Source organism: Gymnogyps californianus, chromosome 7, assembly GCF_018139145.2.
Source record: "Gymnogyps californianus isolate 813 chromosome 7, ASM1813914v2, whole genome shotgun sequence".
Classification (NCBI taxonomy): Eukaryota; Metazoa; Chordata; class Aves; order Accipitriformes; family Cathartidae; genus Gymnogyps; species Gymnogyps californianus.
In genome coordinates, this window is record NC_059477.1 from 16113772 (window position 1) to 16134313 (window position 20542).

The 20542-nt window shown below is 40.4% G+C and overlaps 1 protein-coding gene across 1 annotated transcript in view; it reads left to right on the forward strand.

Annotated features, from left to right (window-relative positions):
* Nucleotides 1-19959, forward strand: part of RAPH1 (Ras association (RalGDS/AF-6) and pleckstrin homology domains 1) — a 96872-nt gene extending 76913 nt beyond the window's left edge. Inside the window, exons 7-14 of the mRNA XM_050900097.1 lie at nucleotides 1998-2119; nucleotides 3837-3902; nucleotides 5357-5500; nucleotides 6722-6832; nucleotides 10543-10641; nucleotides 11136-11256; nucleotides 12905-13047; nucleotides 17669-19959. Coding sequence (XP_050756054.1) covers nucleotides 1998-2119; nucleotides 3837-3902; nucleotides 5357-5500; nucleotides 6722-6832; nucleotides 10543-10641; nucleotides 11136-11256; nucleotides 12905-13047; nucleotides 17669-19645 — 2783 coding nt within the window. The 3' untranslated portion in view covers nucleotides 19646-19959. The remainder of the gene's footprint in view (nucleotides 1-1997; nucleotides 2120-3836; nucleotides 3903-5356; nucleotides 5501-6721; nucleotides 6833-10542; nucleotides 10642-11135; nucleotides 11257-12904; nucleotides 13048-17668) is intronic.
* Nucleotides 19960-20542: the final 583 nt, after the last annotated feature.

Here is a 20542-nt window from a genome sequence, read left to right on the forward strand (position 1 = left end):
GTACCTTCACAGTGTATTTTACCGTGTTGTCTTGTCGGTTGATTGCTCATTAATTGCGCAGTTCAATAAAATGCAGTGAAAGCTTTAAGCTAACAAACTGCAGAGAAAGACATGAGGCCTGTGGAGTTCTTGATTGTCTTTGCATTTTATGTGGTCTGCTTCAAATGTGTGTGGTTAACTAGTTTTTGAGGAATCTGATTTAGGTGCGTGTACTTGAAGTAGGCCACCTGTTACTATCTAATGGTTTAACCAGGAGCTTTATATGTACTTCCAGAAAAATTCAGTGATATTATTTCCAGAATGCAGAATTAAATGCTTTGCGCCATTTTACCCTGCAAGTTTGTAACAGAAACAACTCTGGAAGGTTTCCTTTGGTTGGAACAAAGGTTGTTTTCCTTTTTTTTTTTTTTTTTTTTTTTTTAAGTTAGAGCAGAGTATGTCTATGAAGTATCTGTGAGTTACAATGTTTTAATTTTAGAGAGTATGTTTAATAATAGGAACATTGCATTATATGCATTTTTATGTACTATAGGTACATATGCACTCAGTGAATAAGTTGTTTCATGTTTCAGTTCAGTTATTGTTCTTGTAATAACAGTTGACACGTTTTGAAAGCTATCCAGTTTCACTGATAAGGCTGCAGTGAGATTTAAGCTTTTGTATCGCAGTCCTCTGAAGTTTTTTGTTTTGTTCTCCTGTTCGGTAACACCTTTTTTACTTTCGTGGAAGACAGTATTGCTGTGTTGCTGATACAGCTTGATGGAAGTTGTAAGCTGTAACTCGAAAGGTTCTTAGAAAGATCTCACTGAGACCTCAGTAGTGTTGTGTTGTCATCTCAAACCTTAATTCATTCCCTACAGATGACATTTTGTTGCATTCACTCTGCTTAGTATTCTTAATTACCAAAGATGTTGAGATATCATCTGTCATCTCAGTCTTCATTAGTGATAGCTCCTAGGTCTGGATGTGATCAGTGCCATATACCCTCTGTAAAAATGTGGTGTAATTGATTTTGTGGAAAAAAACTATGTTCTACTTTCAGATGCAATTGAAAGGTCAAGCCAGTCCCAAAGGATTCTGAAAGAAATAATTTGCTGAAATGCCACTGTGTGGCCTATGTGAAGAGGGAACAAATTGCAGAAAGCAAGATTCTACTTCAGTGTCTTTGAAAGGAGGAGAAAGTTGGTCTAGTGGTTTCCCAAAGATGTATTTTTCCTTATTTATTTTAGAATAAGGGGTTTCAGATATTTCTCTACCATTTCAGTAAATTTTCCTCTTTTTTCCTTCCTCTCTTCTCTTTTGCCTATTTTCAGTATCTTGTACTAGTGATAGCTATTTCAACAGAGAATCAGTCAGAGGCTCAGAGTTCTCAGAAGCCATTATTGATACATGATTTATTCAGCAAGATAGATTGTAAGAAATAGACAGTGTCAGTTTTCAGACTTCTACAGTACCCCCGCTAACCATGGGTATTCTGCATTTCAGAAGCATTTTGTTTTCCCTCTGATAATTGTTACTTTTTTTGATACTTTACGAGTGAGATAGTGACTGGGGATGTAGAAACAAATTTTGTGCTGAAAAAGCTGCCTAATGAATTCCTCCAGGGATTGTGTGGACTGGAGTACATATAAATGTGATAACCTTCTTACTTGTACTCATAACATTTGAAATGTTATTTGAGTCTGCTGTGTTCATGTGGATGGTTGGTTTTGTCAGGTAAAAAAAAGAAAAACCACTTCATATGTTGATGGAACTATAAACCTGAAGAGACGGAAGTGAGTGTGTTGCGTGAGTGTATGTGTAAAATTAAACCAGGCACGTCTGAAAGTTGACTAAGTTATTTTAGTTTCTTAGTGTAAACTTCTTCCCCATTTTAGTAGACCTTGAACTCTGTTTTCTCTACATATATGCCTTGTCTCCCAGATATGACTACAGAGTAGTTTCTATCACAAAATGTGACAGATTCAAATGTATTTGCTCTCTTGTTATTGCTGCAGAAAGGATCTTTGAAGATCATGAAAATTTAGTTGAAAATCTTCTGAACTGGACAAGAGATAGTCAAAACAAACTAATGTTTGTGGAACGTATAGAGAAATACGCACTTTTCAAGAATCCCCAGGTAAACCTGAGATTCATGTTGAATGCGTGTGTGCGTGCATGCGTGCATGCCTGATTGCAATTCTTACTTTTTTGGTAGCATTCCTTTCCATACTTTATGTTGATACTTGTGTATGTATTAAAATGCCAGGCAACTTTACATTTCAGCACCTTGTACATCCACATTGTGGTTGGCACAAAATCAAGTCCCCAGCAGAAAACAATGAGCTGAAGCAATCTGTTTGCTAATGTGTTTGTGGGTAGTTTTAATGGAGATGAAAGCAAGCAGTTTCATGGCATTTACACCAATACTTAGTGCTGTTCAAATATGTAAATATGCAAGAAAGATGTTGACAGATATTGCTAATAGTAATGCCTCTCCACTGTGCATTCTTACGTTGCTGGCAAGAAGGGGAAGAGAAAATCTAAGAGAATAGCTACTCCATGGTCAAATGGCAAGTGAAGAGAAGAGAGCATGTGTCCCTCCCTGTGGAAGCTGGGACCTGCCTCTATTCACTTGTGTTTCCTGTTCCTTGGCTAGGAAACCAAAGGCCCCTCTTCTCTTTCAAATGGCCTTAAAGGCCTCTCTTCTCTCAAACGGTAGCTACAGATTTGATATCTGGCAGCAGTTCAGTATTGTAAGGGAGTGGAGGAAAAGATACAGAAAAGCAGAAGGTGGGTCTCTGAAGAATTTGAATTGAAAAAACCTGAATATAATATCACTTGATCTCTCTCTTAACTCTTACCTAATGTATTCCCTTTTGGGGTCATAGATTATTTTTATATCTGTATGGCATCTATGTAGTCATTTCTTGCATTTAAACTGAGTATCAGTTTTGCGTGCTCATCCTTTGGGACACCATCAGTGTACTTGATTTATTTTTTTTATTTTTATTTTTTTAATTTTTTTTTAAAGCAAGAATTGAAAACCAGGTCTTATTCAAGTGCTTTGCAATGAAGCAGCAAAACTCTAAATTCTTTTTAAAAGCATGTAGTTGATATGTTTACTATCAGTACATACGGTAGGCACTGTCAACAAGAATGAGGTACCAGCATAAAACCAATATTTCTCCTTGGTTTAAAATATTGAACTGGCTAAACTTTGTGAATATTGTTTTTTTTCCAGTGTAAGAGCTAGGGGTTAGGAAGAGGAAGATGTTCATTGTCCCAGTCCTTTCCAAGCTGAAGAAGAGTACAAAGCTTCTCATTAAATAAGATACAGTACCTGTGCATAGTTAGGTTCCTTCTAAGAAGACAAGGAGTATTTAGTAATTCTTCATGAAAAATAAATATTTTTATTCAGCAAAACTGTCAGGGCAAGGTAGAACAAGGACATTGCTTCTATGTGTGCTTCTTTGAACACATAAATAATGGCAGTATGTAACAAGTTGAAAGATCTCTGGTTTTTTAATGTCTTTATTGTGCAATTTTCAAGTTCATAGTACATTTATTTCTGGATGCATTGTACCAGGCAGCTGTTTGTTTTGTGGAAAGCCAGGACAATGTTGTTATGAGGCTGTTACTTAAGATAAGAGTATGGACTGATTGATATTTCTGGAAAAGGTGGTTATAACTTAGTTCCACGTATTATTTAGCAGTCTGACAGATAGTTTCAATTGGACTACAAAGTTTAGTTCAATTAATGTTTTTTTCTTACTGCTACAGAAAGGTAAATGAGAAACGTTATTTGGCTTGATTTCAGAATGCCTATAGAAATATTAAGCTTTCTCTTGTTACAGAACTATCTTCTGGGGAAGAAAGAAACCTCTGAGATGGCAGACAGAAATAAAGAGGTGCTGCTAGAGGTAAGACTGCCAAAGCAAAAAGGGCATAGTGGTCATTTCAGAGCTTGAACCTAAACTCTAAAAGGTTGTGGTGATTGAAATTGATGGACGGAGCTGAATGTAATTCTGGAACAACTGTGAATGGAATGTGTTACATTTGAGATAAATGGCTATTTTAATGTTACCTTGTTTCAGATACGATCAGTTAATAAAAATATGTCTTTATTTTGTTTAATAACTGAAATACCATACACAGTGATAATCAAAATGAAGTTACCTGTAACTAGGGCTAAAGACAGTTGAAATTTGCAGAACTGTCACCTGGTTTTTTGTCCTGTGGTGGTAGAGGTTTTTTTACTAGTACTCTCCAAATTGTTGTTCTCTACAAAATTCTATAGCATTGGTTCAGTGACTGCTCTATGTTAATATTCTAAATTTTGTTAATAAGCAAAGTAGTTAAAAATTGTTTCAATTACTTTTAAAAATAAACAACCAAATATTAAATTTTAAAAATGGGTGACAGAAAAGGAAGTCAATTAATATCAAACACATTAAATAGTTTACAGAACTAAGGACAACAAAAAAAATGTGTGGAGCAAATAAAGCAAACAGTAAACATAGCCTCCATAAGCTGAAAACTGAATGGTTTTGTGACATTTTTGTAGAGACATACCCATGCTGAAGTGTCATAGCTTCCACTTGATTTCCAGAATAATGATTATAATTTAAGTAGTTACACAAAAGTAAATATTTTGGGTATTTAATTTTGGATTATACTTAATAGAATTTAACTTACAAGTAGCATATGCATGCTCTTAGTATATTATTAATACAGGTTTTAATAAGTGGTCATGTGAATACTGTGGATCAAAAAAGATGCTTGAAGCCATGACATGCAGAGGGTTGTAATTCTATCTAATTCTTTCTGTCTTCTAGGATTACTCATAAATCTCTGTGCTGCATATTAATCTGGAGTGTATTTAAAGCATTTGTTTTCCTCTGTTAGCTGTTTATAAATAGAACCTTAACAGAAGCTGTAGTGTTGGCAGGTAGTAACAACAAAGTACTCATGCTATGAATTATAGCTGTATCTGATGGATATGTAATTAGGTTGTGTGTATACTTAGACTTATGAGGCTATATCCATAAGGCAACCTTGTGACTTTAAAGCCAGTAAAGCCGTTGGGGGATCTGTTACTGATACACAGTGGTTAGAAAATCTTTACAGTAGCTGCTAATATTTTTGTTGTCATTCTTGCGCTGAGAAAATGCTAAGATCCCCTTTTGTGTTTATCTGAATTACCTTATAGCTTCTACAATTAAGCTCTAATTCATATCACTGCATGTAAAAAAGAGCTGTCCCTGTTATGTGTGCATTCCTTAGATAAAGAATTTTAGAATTTCAGTCACTGAACCACTTCATGCTGTACGTTCTGTCTGTTTCTCTCTTCGCAAACCACTGTGTTTATTGGCAGGAATGTTTCTGTGGAAGTTCTGTAACCGTTCCAGAGATTGAGGGAGTTTTGTGGCTGAAAGAGGATGGTAAGAAGTCTTGGAAGAAACGTTACTTTCTTCTTCGAGCTTCTGGAATCTACTATGTCCCTAAAGGGAAGGCAAAGGTATACTATTTTAAAGCAATTTCCCTGAATTGTTTGTTGCTAGTAAATCGTGCGCACAAGAGTCAGCCTTAAATTTTGGCTTAGCTGTGCCTTGCCTCGTGCCACAATTGCCTTAATTAAAAGTGTAGCTTTATCATGGAAATATTGTGTAAATTACTGTGGTAGCACTTGATGTGAAGGATGTAACCCCAAAATTAAAAATACAAGAAGACAAGGGTCTGCTTTTTGAGTGAGTTTGGGGTTAGGTGTTCAGAAACACTTGAGGAAAAATGATTGGTGGAGTTAAGAGGCTGTCTTTTCTCAAGCAGAATTCAGATGAAGGACCAAATTGCACTGCAAATGCCAAGCATAAAATATCAGACCAACTCCACAATCAGTCTGCATAATTTCATTGCTTTTCGTTAGTTCATATAAAAGGGATTCTTTTCAGACCAGTTTGTGCTACGTTTTTTGAAACTGGTAAATGATAATACCATTTCTTCAGTGTCACTGCTGTTCTGTGTGTATCAACAATGGAAAGTAAATAGAAAGCTGCTACAAATGCATTATAGCTTCAAGGCTGAACTACTGTGAGTTCAAGTTGTCCATGAATCCATCAGTCTTGACAGCATCAACTGATCCCCAGTACAGGAAGTCCACTTCTCACACAGCTGGCAATGAAGAGGAAATATCTGTCAGCGTATCAGCTCCCTTTAGAGCTGAATACATCTCAGATGTTCTTTCCACAGCCTTTTGCTTTGTTAAAACAATCTATATGCAAGATAGCCTGTTGAAATTCTGCGCCCTACAGTCACTGCCAAACATCATTAGAATTTTACTCATAGTTACATTGGAATTTGGACACCTTGGTTATTACCAAGATGAAATGTAACCAACAGCTGTTAAAAAGTTCCCAGTCAATCAATCCTATTTACTTTCTCCTGATATCAATTCTGAATAAATGTTAGTAGTCTGGTGTAAAAAGTTGTCAAAAGGCAAAATACAGACAAAACACAAAAAACCAGACCGAATTTGGAAATCCTGGTTAAAATTGAATGTCTGATGCGAGAGTTTATTCATGGCTGTATCTCCTTGTATTGGTAGTTTTCGAATCAGATTGAAACTAATATTTGACCTTAACTAGACCTTATATTAGTATTGGATAACACTAGACTGATTTTGTTAGTGCATGTGATTTTCTTATAAAGATATTTTGTAAATGATTATTTTTATATTTAATAGGTCTCGCGGGATCTCGTGTGCTTTCTACAGCTAGATCATGTCAGTGTTTACTATGGACAGGACTATCGGAACAAATATAAAGCACCGACAGACTATTGTTTAGTGCTAAAGGTAACTTGTTAATTGTTTTGAAAATTCTCATACTGAAAAGAGCAATTAAAGAGCTTGAAACATTTGCACACTAATCTTAGTCCCTTATAATAACTACACTTCCTAATTGTGTGCAAGAGCTGATTAACACAATGTTAATCTTGGGAGAGATTATAATTTAGAATACACTTCCTATAGTCATATAACAATTGGAAAACTATGCCTGTCAGTTTTCAGGGCGAATCTCTAAATTGTCTTCATTCTGCACATGAGAAATGTAAATTGCCATAAGTTACAGTGACAATGAGAAAGTTATGTTTAACTACATTTTCTGTGGAGTTGTAATGAGCCTCCTTGACAGAAATACAGTAAAAAATGAGAAAATGCCATGCAGGGACTAGTGCAGAGGGAAGAAATGGTTATGAATCACTTTCTTCCCCATCAAGCTGACAGATTTCCTCTACCTGCCAGAAGATCCATGTGGATTGCATGGGGAGGGAGGAAAAAAGATCACAGAGAGCAGCAGAAGAATGGCTTTACTGGATTCATCTAGCACTCTAGGTTTCTCTGACAGTGGCCTTTCTTTATAAGCTGCTTAGGGAAAAATTAGAAGTACAGGACAGTCTTGCAGAGATACTTCCACAGAATACTTTTTCAGCCTTTAGAAATTTAGGGAGCCGGGGAGTGGATCTTGGCTGTTTAATAGCCCTAGGTGCATTCTTACTCTTTGAGTATGCCCTGTCTCTTTTAGGATTCCAAGAAACTTTTAGAATGCTGCAGCGTTTGGGTATACCTTGTATGCTCTTTTACTTGTTCTGAATCATCGGTTGCTTTCCATTTCATTTTCCTCTAGTGCTTATATAGGAAGTGAACAGTTAGTGAACAATTATTCTCCATGCTCCTCGTAACTTTGTAAATGTTTTCATATTGCCCTGAATTGTCTTCCAGACTGATGAGTCCCAGTCTACTTAGTTGTTCATCATACTCTAAAACATAACACTAAACTCTTTTTTTCCATTTGGCAACTCTATACCTTACAACAGTTCAGGTTCAGTGAGATAATACCCCTTGAAATGCTAACTTCAGGGAGTTGCCGTCTTCTCAGAGTGTAGGTCCAGAGTTGTGCAGAAATTGGTATTAGAGAGTCAAGTCTACCCATATTGCCCAACCTGAGGGAAAGGGGATGCTGTAAAGGAAGAAACTTCTGAGTATAAAGGACAGGTAGAAAGAGCAAGTAGAAAAAAATGTTACGAAAGCAGTGACCTGAGTTTAAACTGTGAGATTAATAACTTGAGTACTTCAAAGTTATTTTAAATTGTATCAACTCATTTCCTAGTCTCTCTTGACTCCCACACAGTGCTCAAAATGGTGTCCGTTCCTGCAAGATAGCTAGCTACAAAGCTATTTTAAAACAGGTTTTCACAGTATGTTCACAGCAAGTAAAGCATCTTCATGGATTTGAAAATGGTGCAGGTAACAAGAGATGGTTATAGTTGCACTCCCAGTTTTCCTTTGACCTCTTACCTTCCCTGATCTGTAGCTCATGTGATGTTGCATATGTCAGTACATTAGAATGATTTATGTGCCTGGAGTGTGTGGCTGCCTGTCCACTGTCTGAAAAACAGATTTCATCTTCCAGTAGACAGGGCAACATGCATTTGGGCCCACTGAGAGGTAGACACTGAATATCAAATATGGGACGTGATATTCAGGGAGAAAGCATACAGCTGAAACTGGAAATATTTTCCATGTTCTTATAGGTCATTGGCACAGTTAATTGAATGCAATTAAAAGCAAAAATGTCAGTGTTTTTAGGTATTTATAAATTCCTTGAAGTAAATTGATTTCTTCTGCTTACATGTCACTTTCTATCCACATCCACACAGGTTAATAGTGAATTATTTTTTCAGACTTGTTGACCACACAGAGTAAATCAGACTAAGTCTTATCTAAGTAGATTTTTTAAAAAGTATTGCCATTCTGAGCATAAATGAAGACATGAAAATGTTAAAGTCAAATTTTAATGTGTCTAAATTGTCCCTTTATTTAAGTAAATTAATGGGGTAGAGTTAGTCAGGTAACTTAGACAAAGCGAAGCTATGTTTGCACTGTGGAACTGATGAATCAACAAATTACTATATTAAGCAGGATTGAGTTCTGCAGTTCTGCCTTCCTCAATTCTTAAAATGTTACATCGATGTTTTATATTAGTACCAATGTATAGAAGCCATACAGGTTTTTTTTTTTAATAGAAACTCAGTTTTGTGCCACAAAGATGCACTAAGCTGTGAAATATCTCCAAAACATGAACATGTTTTTGGAGAGGTGAATGGCAAATACAAACTGAAAGGCTGATTCTCACTGAAGTCCAGAATGGATTTGTCTTTACGTGTTTGCTTGCTTTGTTTATCTTGAACCTTACTGTGCAAGACAGGTGCTGTGCTATTGTTAAATATAACATTTGTATGCTAGTATATAATATTAGCTCATTGGTCCTAAATGTTAGGTTTCTGAGAGGTTCTTTTATATAGCCAAATTTTTGAACAAGTCCAGGAAAAAGATGGCTTGTCAGTGAAGTAATTGTTTGTGCTTCTATAGACTCTTCTTTGTTATACAACATGTATGTGAAAGAGGCTGGTAGTGAAAAATGAAAACAATTATCTAATATCATAATGAAGTTAGTTTTATATAATCTGTTTATGGAGATAAACATGTTCATGTTCATTTTGAAATAATTATGTTTGGAAGACAAAAGGAGAAAATATTCTGAAAAGAGATTAAAAGTTCTATGATATATGTTTCAGACAGTGTTCAGGAAAACTTAAACACCTACCATCATCTAGCAAAACTCTGTGTCACTGAACTGTAAGCTAAGAGAGGAAATTATAAGAACTTGAGCATTCAGAGTTGCCCCGACAGCTGAGAGACATGTAACTTCTACAGCATGGACAGGAAATAACTGAGTAATCCATCCAGAATGATTTCCAGTGTCTGATTTTTGAAAATTATACATTTCTTTCTTGACTGCTGAATTGATAGATACAACACCTTTTCTTTTTTTATACATGCATGTGGGAGCAGCAAGTATTTTAGATGATAGCCCTGTATCAGTGGGGTGCGGACCTTGAAGGCTCTACAAGCTGAAAATGGAATTGTGCTTAACAGCATGTCATTTGTGGAGTGTCTCACTCAAACCACACAAAAGCAGAGAAGACCAGTCTGTTTGTTTTCCTCCAGTTTGTTTTGGTGTAAGAGGAAGGTGAAATATCAGTTGTCTCCCTCAGGTGGTGAGTTAGTCCGTAGAGCAGTGAAAGGAGACAGCTCTTTACGCTTTGGCAGTCTCTTGCTTGTGTTTAGGAAAGGTTTTTAGAAGCCGCCACTGTTCTGACCACTTGGCTTGAGAGTATAAAGATTTCTAAAGAGCCTTGCAGGTGCAGAAGACTCTGTTGGTAGGTAGAAGGTACGGCACTAAAATACTGAAGGATTCACCCTTTCTTAGGGTTTCAAACCTGAAATCAGTGCATGCTGGACGTGCTGCCAATCCGTGCGTGAAGCAATCCCCACTGCCACCTCCTGAAATATTCTCAAACATTTTTAAGTGGGCTCAAATACAGACTACTATTGAAGAGCTTCCAGCGTTAAGTTTGTCTGTATTGACCTCAACAGATAAATGGCTTTCCTTGCATTCCTACATATTAAAATATTGATGAGGATTAACAATTTTTCTGCAGCATCCTCAGATCCAGAAGAAATCCCAGTATATCAAGTATCTTTGCTGTGATGATGTAAGAACTCTACACCAATGGATCAATGGCATCCGCATTGCTAAGGTAACCCCTTCTAGGCAGTCTCACAGTCTTCTTACATATTTCATTCCCTAGCAAAGTTGTTAGGCTTTGTGGTTATGATAATTCAGTAATTGGGCCCTTTCTTCTTGTTTCTGCTGCACCTCTGTCACATGACCAAGTTCTAACTGACATCATGGCTAGATTTTAGCCAGCTCCCTTACAGATTTTAAAAAGAAGGCTTATGGAAAAAAAGAATTGAGAAAACAGAATTGTTTCCTAAGATCCCCAGGTTGGCTTAGTTTATTCATTGGCCCATTTCTTGCTTGGTGCTATCTCTTCTAGCATAAATAAACTGTTCTTCTTTCTTTCACTAATTCACTAATAAAAAAATAACATTGCCTGAGCTCCTTAACAAAGAGCCTGTTGTTTCTCTCTGGGGGAAAAAAAGGTGGAAGAGAAGCCAGAGGTGGAGCTCAACAGTCTGAAAAGGGTACACAGCCTATACAGTTGTTAAATTTGTTTGTCATTTTGCTTAGTATGGGAAACAACTATACATGAACTATCAGGAAGCATTGAAGAGAACAGAATCGGCATATGACTGGACTTCCTTGTCTAGCTCCAGTATCAAGTCAGGCTCCAGCTCATCTAGTTTGCCAGGTAATAATGTGATATGTCTCATAATAGAAAGATTTAATTACCTGTTTTATCGTCTACTATCTGGAGACCTCAGGAGAGACTATTGCAGGAAATGGACTGTTTCTCCAAAGTCTTTTATGCTATGTTTAGTCTAAAACATAGACTTTATGTTTAACATATATATATATAAAAAAATATATAAAAACCTATTTTATTATATTACTTGCAGTGGTGTATGTATTTGGAACATATAGTACTTTCTTGTTCACCTCCAAAAAAGAATGTTTTTCTGATACTGACAAGAGGAAACTTCCTTTCAAATTCCTGATGCCTCTATCTTCTTGAAAAAAGAAATTAAATATATGTTTTTATGATGCATAGAGCATGTGTTTGTAGCTCTTAAACTGCTTTTGTTGACTGAAATATTTGAAATTGGAAAATGAGAAATAGTCCCTGCCCAAAGGCAAAGATCCAAACAATCTCTTTAGAGACAAACTTTGAAAATACTGTTTCTGTTCCTGTGTCAAACTGTGTGTGCCTGCAGTAATATGCTCCTGTTTACCCCTCAGCAGGACTGGGACTGTTCTTTTATAGCACATAACAGCTTAAAAATTGATGAATTGTTTTATATAGTCTCATTTCACTGTTCAGAGCTGGCTGACACTTTGCCAGGTTATTTTGAACCCTCAGCGGCAAGTTTCATTATAGAAAACGGGCTATTGTGTGAAAGTGTTTTGTCCATCGCAGATACAGGTCAGGAGGTAACGCTACTGAATTGGAAAGGTTCAGAAAGTAGCCTGTGAGAATGAGCTAAGCAAATTCAGCCTAACTGGGAAGGCACCATGTTTTTTCAACTGTGTGGCACAGCTTGGCAGGTGTAGCAGTAAATGCTCGGTTACTGACAATTTCTCCATCCAAGCTGAGTGTTTTTCTGATAAAGTTTCTCTTCTTGTGGGGAGCTGAGCCACAGCCCACCAGCCATGCATGTTCTGCCAGAGCTGCAGTCCAGCCAGTGCCTAGATGCTCTTTTTCCCCGGGACAGCTTGGGACTACACAGAAAGTAGGTGCCAGGCTGGATAAATCGGTCTGGCAGTGGCTGCTGCTGTCTTTTCAAGAGACCCTGTGGACCCAGAGCATCATCTCTGCTTGCTAGTTGCAGGATGTGCATCATTCCTTCTCTTCCCTTGAGGAATGGAGCAGTCAGAAGCAGACTACTGCCTTGGCTAGCATAGTTTGCCCGTCCTCAGCCTATGTCCAGTGTCTGTTCCTGAGGTTGTGCTGGGAAGGAGTGCTGGAGAGAGCAGGCTGCATGCGTTCCATGAAATGTGGCTTTTCCCGAAGTGCAGGAGCTGTTGGGTGTTTTCAGAACCTATACAACTGCAGCATGTTTTTATTTTGCGGCATATCTGACACGCTGTCATCTTTGTGGAGCCTCAGATTTGGTTAATACCAGAGATCTGTTGCACTGTTTTGTTTTCCAGACAGCAACGGCCTGTATGTGAGCTAGAGCTTATGCAGTAGTTAGTGGGAACAATGTCCTTTGGTGGGATAACATGTTTAACAAGTGTGACCAATAAATGTCACACAGAGGTGCATTTTATAAGCACACCTACTTTACTCTTACATTCAGAAACATATGCTAACTCTTTCTTAACTTTCTTCTAAACAGAATCTCAATCAAATCATTCTAATCAGTCTGACAGTGGAGTTTCTGACACCCAGCCAGCTGGACATGTCCGTTCCCAAAGTATTGTCAGCTCCATGTTCTCTGAGGCCTGGAAACGAGGCACTCAACTGGAGGAATCCAGCAAGGTAACAAGAAGACTTTAGTTTGAGAACCAACGCCCAACAAAATGTACGAGAGAGTGATACCTCTTCCACCTCTGTCTTGAGTGGGATTTCTTCTCTTTTATCTCTGTTATTGACATACACTGGCATATAATTTTTTTTTTAAGGAACCACTTTTTCAGGGAATTCAGCCCTGGAACCTTCTGTTCTTACTCTTACTTGTGTGCACAGAAGCTCTCTGTTCTTTGAAGGCATAATACAGCCCTTCTCATAGAATCCTATTAACTAATGTTGAATAAAGACAAAATAAAAAGATCAACTGTTAACAAGTTGAATGAAATTCTTTCACTAAGATCTTTCTCCAGTTAACTAGACACATCTTTCCATTGTAAAGATGTGAATAACTGAGACCTGAAGGCAGGTATATCTATTTAAGAAGTACTCCAGTAGTTTGTAGTCAAATGTTTTCTATTGTATTTGGTGGAAATGGAAACAGTAACCATAGATATGGTCAAAGCAAAAGTACTGAAATTGACAGCAGTTGTGGATTGAGGCAGATTTGGTATCTGCAGTTGCTGGTAAAGAGTTACAAAAGATTTTAACCCATTGAAGCCTGGGGCTCAGGTCTGTTGTGGTTTGGTTAGTTTTCTGTCCTTTCTGTGGTAGTTGACTGGTGTAGTTCCTGGGAAATACTTCCAAACACAGCAGAATTGCAACTTAAGCTGGTTTTTGTCAGGCTTAAAGGAATTTCCAGGTTCCTGAACAGCCATGACGTCAGTATTAACTGCAGCAGTTATGTGTGGAAGTACATTGGCAGGATGCTATGAGAAGCTATCTTCACTCCTGTCAATTTTGAATCTTCCCTAGACCCCAGGTTCAAGCTAGAGAAGCAAGCTTTAAAACTAAAACCACGGGTCACTACACCTGACATTGGTGCATCAGATGAATAACTAAAAATACGACACAACATCACATTTTCAAATAAGAAAGCACATATGGTGCAATGTGAAAACCGATATGGCTGCATCCTTTGGGATTCATAACCTTTCTGCAGTGCCTGCTGGCTTGGAAATTGTCTGATTCTAATAGTAATGTAGTACTCAGCCCAGGAATGTAGCTTGCTAAATTGTGATCCAATTTTTCTACTGCATGAGTGCAACACCTGGTGCATGTTCATCAGCAGATGGCTTGTGTATGTGTACAGGGTGCATCATTTGTGCAGGAGCAGGGTAGATGCAAAAGATAGGGCACTTGAGTCTGTCTAGCATGTATCTGACAGGTGAAAGAGTACTGTTATGTTACTGTTTCCTAAAGTTTTGCATTTAATGTGAAAATCTTGCTGCTACACTCTCTGTGAGTGCTTGGAGAAAAGTTTGAAGTTTACCACAATGAGGTCACTGTTGTTCTTGTCAAGTCCACAGTGCTGCTGGCAATTGCTCATTTAAATAAACCCCAAGAACTTTTATGTTATCTGATTAAAGCCATTTTAAAAATAAAATATTCAGAGTGCTCCCTGTTGAGGGCCATCCATGTTTCAAGATTTCATCAATTTGAATTCCTTTCTATGCACAAATCCAAGAAAAGGTATATTTCTCTTCCTCATGTGTAACAGGTGAATGGATTGTCCTAAAACTTCCAAAGAATCCAAATGAAATGAACCATGTAAAATTATAATTCGAAGCCGTGTTAAAAAATTCTGAGTAAATTGGTGACAAATTTACCTTCAGTGAAACTACAGTACATGCTTTTGTCTCCTGTACAGGTCTGGCCCAAGGAACTTAAATAACTAATAAATCAGACTGGCAGTGGAAAATGTTAAACTGTGTGGCAAGAAAGGAAACAACAGTGTTGAAAAAGTTCTTATTTACATGAAAAGGTAGTTGCAGTTGCAGTGATACTGAGACATGCTGGTTTAGGCAGATTAGTCTCCAATCAGTTATTTCAGAGGTAGTTATTCCACAGTGCTTTGGTCACAAAGCTGGCTTAAGTAGTTCATACAGGCAGGTTCCTGCAAGTGGCAGAATTAACGGAGACTTGTCCAGCATGTCCCTTCCCCTTCTGCGACAGCTTTCTGCCTTTGTTACTCTTGTCTCCTCCCACTCAGCAAGCGGGGCAGAACAGAACATGCTTTAGCTCAGCAGGGAGATGACATTGAGGCTGGCCAGCCAGCCAGGATGTTGTACTGGTTGGCCAGTGGCTAACTGCTCAACAAGTTAAAAATGGGTGAGTTCTGCCTGCTTTTTCCTCATTTACCAGGTGCCAGTAACTTCACAACAATTTCCTGAAGTTGAAAATATTGAGATTTCTAGTGGTCTGTCATATTTGACTGAAATCTGCTAACAAATCCAAAAGCAACTGGCATAGGAAAAGAGACGACAAACAGTTCAATTGCAAAACCTTGTTTTCTTAGGAAAAACAGCTAAAAAAAAAAAAAAGCACAGTTGTTATTTTAAAAAATAGATACTATTCTTTTTGTAGCATTTCTGAGAGTTCCAGATAGTCATGAAGATGCATGTTACAAATATGAATTGATAGTATGCAATAAGTAATTTTTCAAGATACCTAGAAGGACATCACATAGTTATAAGGACAAAGACAATGATCTGTTTCAAGGTTCTTCTATAAAAAAAATATCACTGAATATGTTTCTGGTTGTGGAAATTTAATTTGATTCCGTGGAGATGGGAGGGCCTCCCCCTCCTGAGAAGCACAATATTCTTTTCCCTGTCCTGAGTGTTTAATTTGCTCACTGTGAAAATGACTGTCTTCAGTGGATATGAGGAAAATTCCTCTCTGTTTCAAATATATCTAAGATTAAAAAACCCAGGTTTCCCAAAATGCAGGTGATCTGTCCACTTCATATTTTGAAAGATTGCTGTTTGCCCAAAGGATGCTTTATTCATCTGGTCACATTCTTCACAGTTGGGCAGTGAAGATCTCATTATGTCTCATTTTGCTTGTTAGATTTTGAACACGTTATTTCAAATGGGATACTACAACAGGCATCAAAATGTGTGCTCACTGTGTGTGCTTTAAGTGACAAATTCAAGATTCTCCAAGGTCTTGCCATTCAGGGATAGCTGTTCCGTTGCCTTGGTCTCCTTCTCTGTCTGTTTTATGCCGCTTTTATTTTTCCTGTTGCCTTTTGCTGTCTCAGGTGTCAAAAGTGAAGCTCAGCACAGCTAAGGTCAGCACACCCGTGGTGCCTTATACAGGGCACAATTAAGGTCAGGTGGTGCTACTTGAAAATTCATTAACCTGGGTGATTGGGAGAATGGTAATTTAGAGACTAACACTTGCAAGAGATCAAGATTTCTCTGCTGTTTTGTTATGTGAACACCTTGGTTTAGCTCCAGAACTGTTACACTCTTGCCTTCCAGACCTAATGTGACAGGTAGAGGCACACCCCATGTGTGTTGTAAATCTCTGTTTGGTGTTTCTGACTCTAATCCTTTTGGTGTTGTTCTGCACATATAGAAACTCTGTGCACCTGTGTTTAGAACAAAGCAATAAGCAAACCTGCTCATACAGTGCAAATGAGCATAATTGGGCTAACTTGTGGCAAAGTATGTACTAACGAAGTATAGGTACCCAGTGTGGTCAGTTGCCATGTTGGTGTTGCATTTCTAATGCATGTTTCTATGCTGTGCACTGTGAAATTCACAACTTGGCTTCTAGGCAAACCACTTTGTATTAGGAGGATGTTTATGAACTTGAGTAATGCAATTATCTTTTTAATTTTTAACAGGAATGTAGGCTTACAATTTTAGAGAAACTATTTAACTTGAGCAAAACCCAACGAGTAGCCTAAAGCATTGCCTGCTGCTTTCCCCTTGCTCCTTCCCTTAGTCAGCTTTTCCCTGCCTTTCCTTTCTTTTTCTGCTTAACGTAATAGTTGCATGTATAGCTTTTCTTTCCCAAGCTAACTTTCTTTTGCAGATCTCTAAACATTTCCTTCTGGGGAAATTTTCCTAGGAAACCTCAGTTCTCCCTCTTTTTCCTCATTTTCTTCCTTGCCAGTCTTGGATATCAGAGCATGTGGAGTGGAAGTATCTCAGTAGTATTCCTGCGTAGAGCTTGCTCTTCACCTGTTCTAGAGCAGTTCAGGATTTCTGCATTTTGTAACACTGAACAGTGTAAGGCCTGAGCTAACCAACGTAAAGACTCCAGTCTTACTGAGCTGAGGAGGTGTCTGCAGAGTCTCTTGCTCTGCCTGATGTCCTCTGTCACGGCCTGTGGCGCTCTGGGGAGTGCTCTGTTTTGGGTCATTATACTTGCCCAGAGGAGGACCAGCGATTCTCACTGGGTACAGCTGCCTGCCCCACAGAAGTGACAAGGCTGGTGTATTTTCTCCCTGACATTCAGCCTAGCTTGGGGTAGACCTGGCTCCACTGATTCTTGCCAGCTCCCCTCCCTGCCTGCCCGGTCAGACTGCATGGTCCAGGCTTGTCAGTGTATGGAATTGTCTCTTGCAGCATTGTTTTGCTAATACTTCCTGCATGCTGTAATCTGCCACTTAATTTTTAATGATAGGCACATTTAGACCTTGACTTTATAATCTCTTTGTCTCCTTCCTTCCCTCCCTCCCTCCCTATCTTTTTCTTTTTCTCCCTTTCCACTTTCACTAAAAATCCCTTCCCAATAGGCCCGAATGGAGCCTGCAGGTCGGCCCTTCATGTCTGTTGCACCTCCTGTGTCCCCACAGACAAAAGTGGCAACCCCCTATACAGCATCACAGCCGTCCCCCCCACTGCCCCCGCCGCCTCCCCCACCCCCCCCTCCTCCGCCCCCCCCTCCCCCACCCCCACCCCCACTCCCTAGCCAGGCCGCCCCATCTGCAGGCTCACCCGCCACCATGTTTGTCAAGTACAGCACCATCACCAGGTTGCAGAATGCTGCCCAGCATGGCGGGCCTTTTTCCAAAGCTCCTGCTGCGCAGCAGGCCCCCCCGCCCCCCCCGCCCTCGGGAAAGCCTCAGATACTGGTGCCCCCCAATGGGGTCATGCCGCCTCCACCGCCTCCACCGCCTCCCCCCACACCAGGCTCGGCCATGGCACAACTGAAGCCGGCACCCTGTGCCCCCTCCGTGCCACAGTTCACACCACCACCACCGCCCCCCAAAATCCATCAGGTTCAAGCAAATATAAGCCAGGCCACTGCCACTGCCGCCACCTCGTTGCCACCACCTCCTCCTCCTGTGCCTGCCCCACCACCACCCCAGGCACCCCCGAAGCCTGTCATGGCAGCTCTCCCCCCACAGCCTAGTGGGAAGGCAGTGTCACCAGGGGTCACGCATGTCACCCCACCTCTGCCAGCTCCCTTGCCCCTTGCAATAAAGAAACAACCAAGTGTCACCTCTCCCCAGGTGCCTCCACTGCCCCCAGCCCCTCCTGGCCCCACTCCCCCCCCAACGTTCCCGAAGCAGCAGAGTTTCTCTGTGAAGCCTCCTCCATCCCCTCAGTCCCCAGTGCCATCGGTGGTGAAACAGATAGTTAGCCAGTTCCCACCTCCTCCCACCCCACCTGCCACTGAGCCCCAGCCTCTGAAACCCCTTCCACTGAGCGTGGCTCCACAGTCGCCTCCAGCAGTGAAGGCAAAGCCCAAATGGCAGCCCGCTTCTGCTCCCTCACCAGACTTCCCTCCCCCTCCACCAGAGAGCAGCTTAGTGTTTCCTCCTCCACCTCCTTCCCCAGCTTCCTCTGCAGGTTCTCCCCCCCCTGACAAATCAGGGTCTCCAGTCAAAAAGACCAGCAAGACATCAAGCCCTGGAGGGAAGAAACCACCTCCAACACCTCAGCGAAACTCCAGCATCAAGTCCACCAGCTCCACGGAGTACCATGAGTCCAAGAGACCTTCGGTGGACCGCCTTGTCAGCAAATTTGCACACCCACCAGAGCCGTCAGGGTCTCCTTCCAAGGAGTCATCGCCTCCTGCAGCTCCTCCAAAGCCAGGAAAGCTCAACCTTTCTGGAGTGAGCCTGCCCATTGTCCTTCCACAAGGAGGGATCCCGGCCAAGTCTTCTGCTCCGGGTGTGTCTGGGAAGGAACCTGTGGCCGAATTCCCTTCACCACCATCTGATTCAGACTTTCCACCACCACCACCTGAAATAGATCTTCCTCTCCCACCAGTTGAGATCCCATCTGTGTTTTCAGGCAGCACCTCCCCAAAAGTCGCTGTTGTCAATCCCCAGCCTCAGGCGTGGTCAAAACCGTCTGTGAAAAAAGCCCCACCACCCACACGTCCCAAGCGGAACGACAGCACTCGACTGACGCAGGCGGAGGTCTCAGAGCCACCAGGGTCAGCTGGCCCTCAAGTGCCCACTTCCCCCAAGTCCAGCCTTAGCGTTCAGCCGGGATTCCTGGCAGACCTCAACCGGACGCTGCAGCGGAAATCCATCACCCGGCATGGCTCCCTCTCCTCCGCGCGGATGTCCAGAACAGAGCCCACAGCCACCATGGATGACATGGCCCTGCCTCCACCTCCGCCAGAGCTGCTGGCTGACCAGCAGAAGACGAGCAGCTTTGGGGGCAGTCACATATCTGGCTATGCAACGTTACGGAGGGGGCCACCCCCTGCACCTCCCAAAAGGGATCAGAACACCAAGCTGTCGCGGGACTGGTAGTCAGTCCCCAGGGGCCAGTGCTCTCCGTGAATTGTGGGCCGCTCCGTGATCGGCCAACGTGTGATCTTGCGCACTTGGAGAGAATGTGGGAACGTGGATGATAGCCCCAGCAAAAGAGGTGATCTCAAACTGTAGCTAAGGCTAAATGTAAAGACATTCCCCTTCCATGGCTAGGCCAAAAAAGCTGGGGGCTTAGGGGTGTTGATATTTTATTGGGAAAGGTGGGTAGAGAGGCATTGACTTATCCTTTCAATTTCTTTTACCCTTCATATGGATTGGACCAAAAACCCATTTTCTTACTTTTTCTGCATTTAGGGGAGGGGGGGAGATAATTTTTTGTAGTGTCTGTCCACGTGAGACATGTTTGTGCATGTATTATAAGTGTAGGTATATAATATATTGTGATATATTTCGTCGCAATTATAAGAAGATAACCAGAATGTTTTTGTAGAACCGTATTTATTGTTTAAGTCACTATATTATTTGGAATCGGACTCTGTAACTAGTCAAATGTTACCACAACGATGAAGATGTAGGGGGCACTTTAAAGAAAGGAAGAAAAAAAAACAAAAAAACCCCCCACAAACCTCTTGGCAGTTTGTGGTGGGTAAATGGTGCAGAGCTGAGCTGTTCTGCTAGTAACTGTACATTGTCCATTGATTGAAAAGTACAGATGCAACATACCAAAACATTCTGGTCATAATACTACTGAAAATGAGTATGTTCTGAGGAAGAAAATAGATTTTATATATAGTGGGCTGGAGTGAAATATATTTATATTATAAAGAGCTTCCCTCTCCCTTCCGAATAGTTTCAAAATATACACTGCTACAAATTATTTCAAAGTTATTTGTCCATGCAGTAAGTAGGATAAATATATATTATTCCAATCCATTA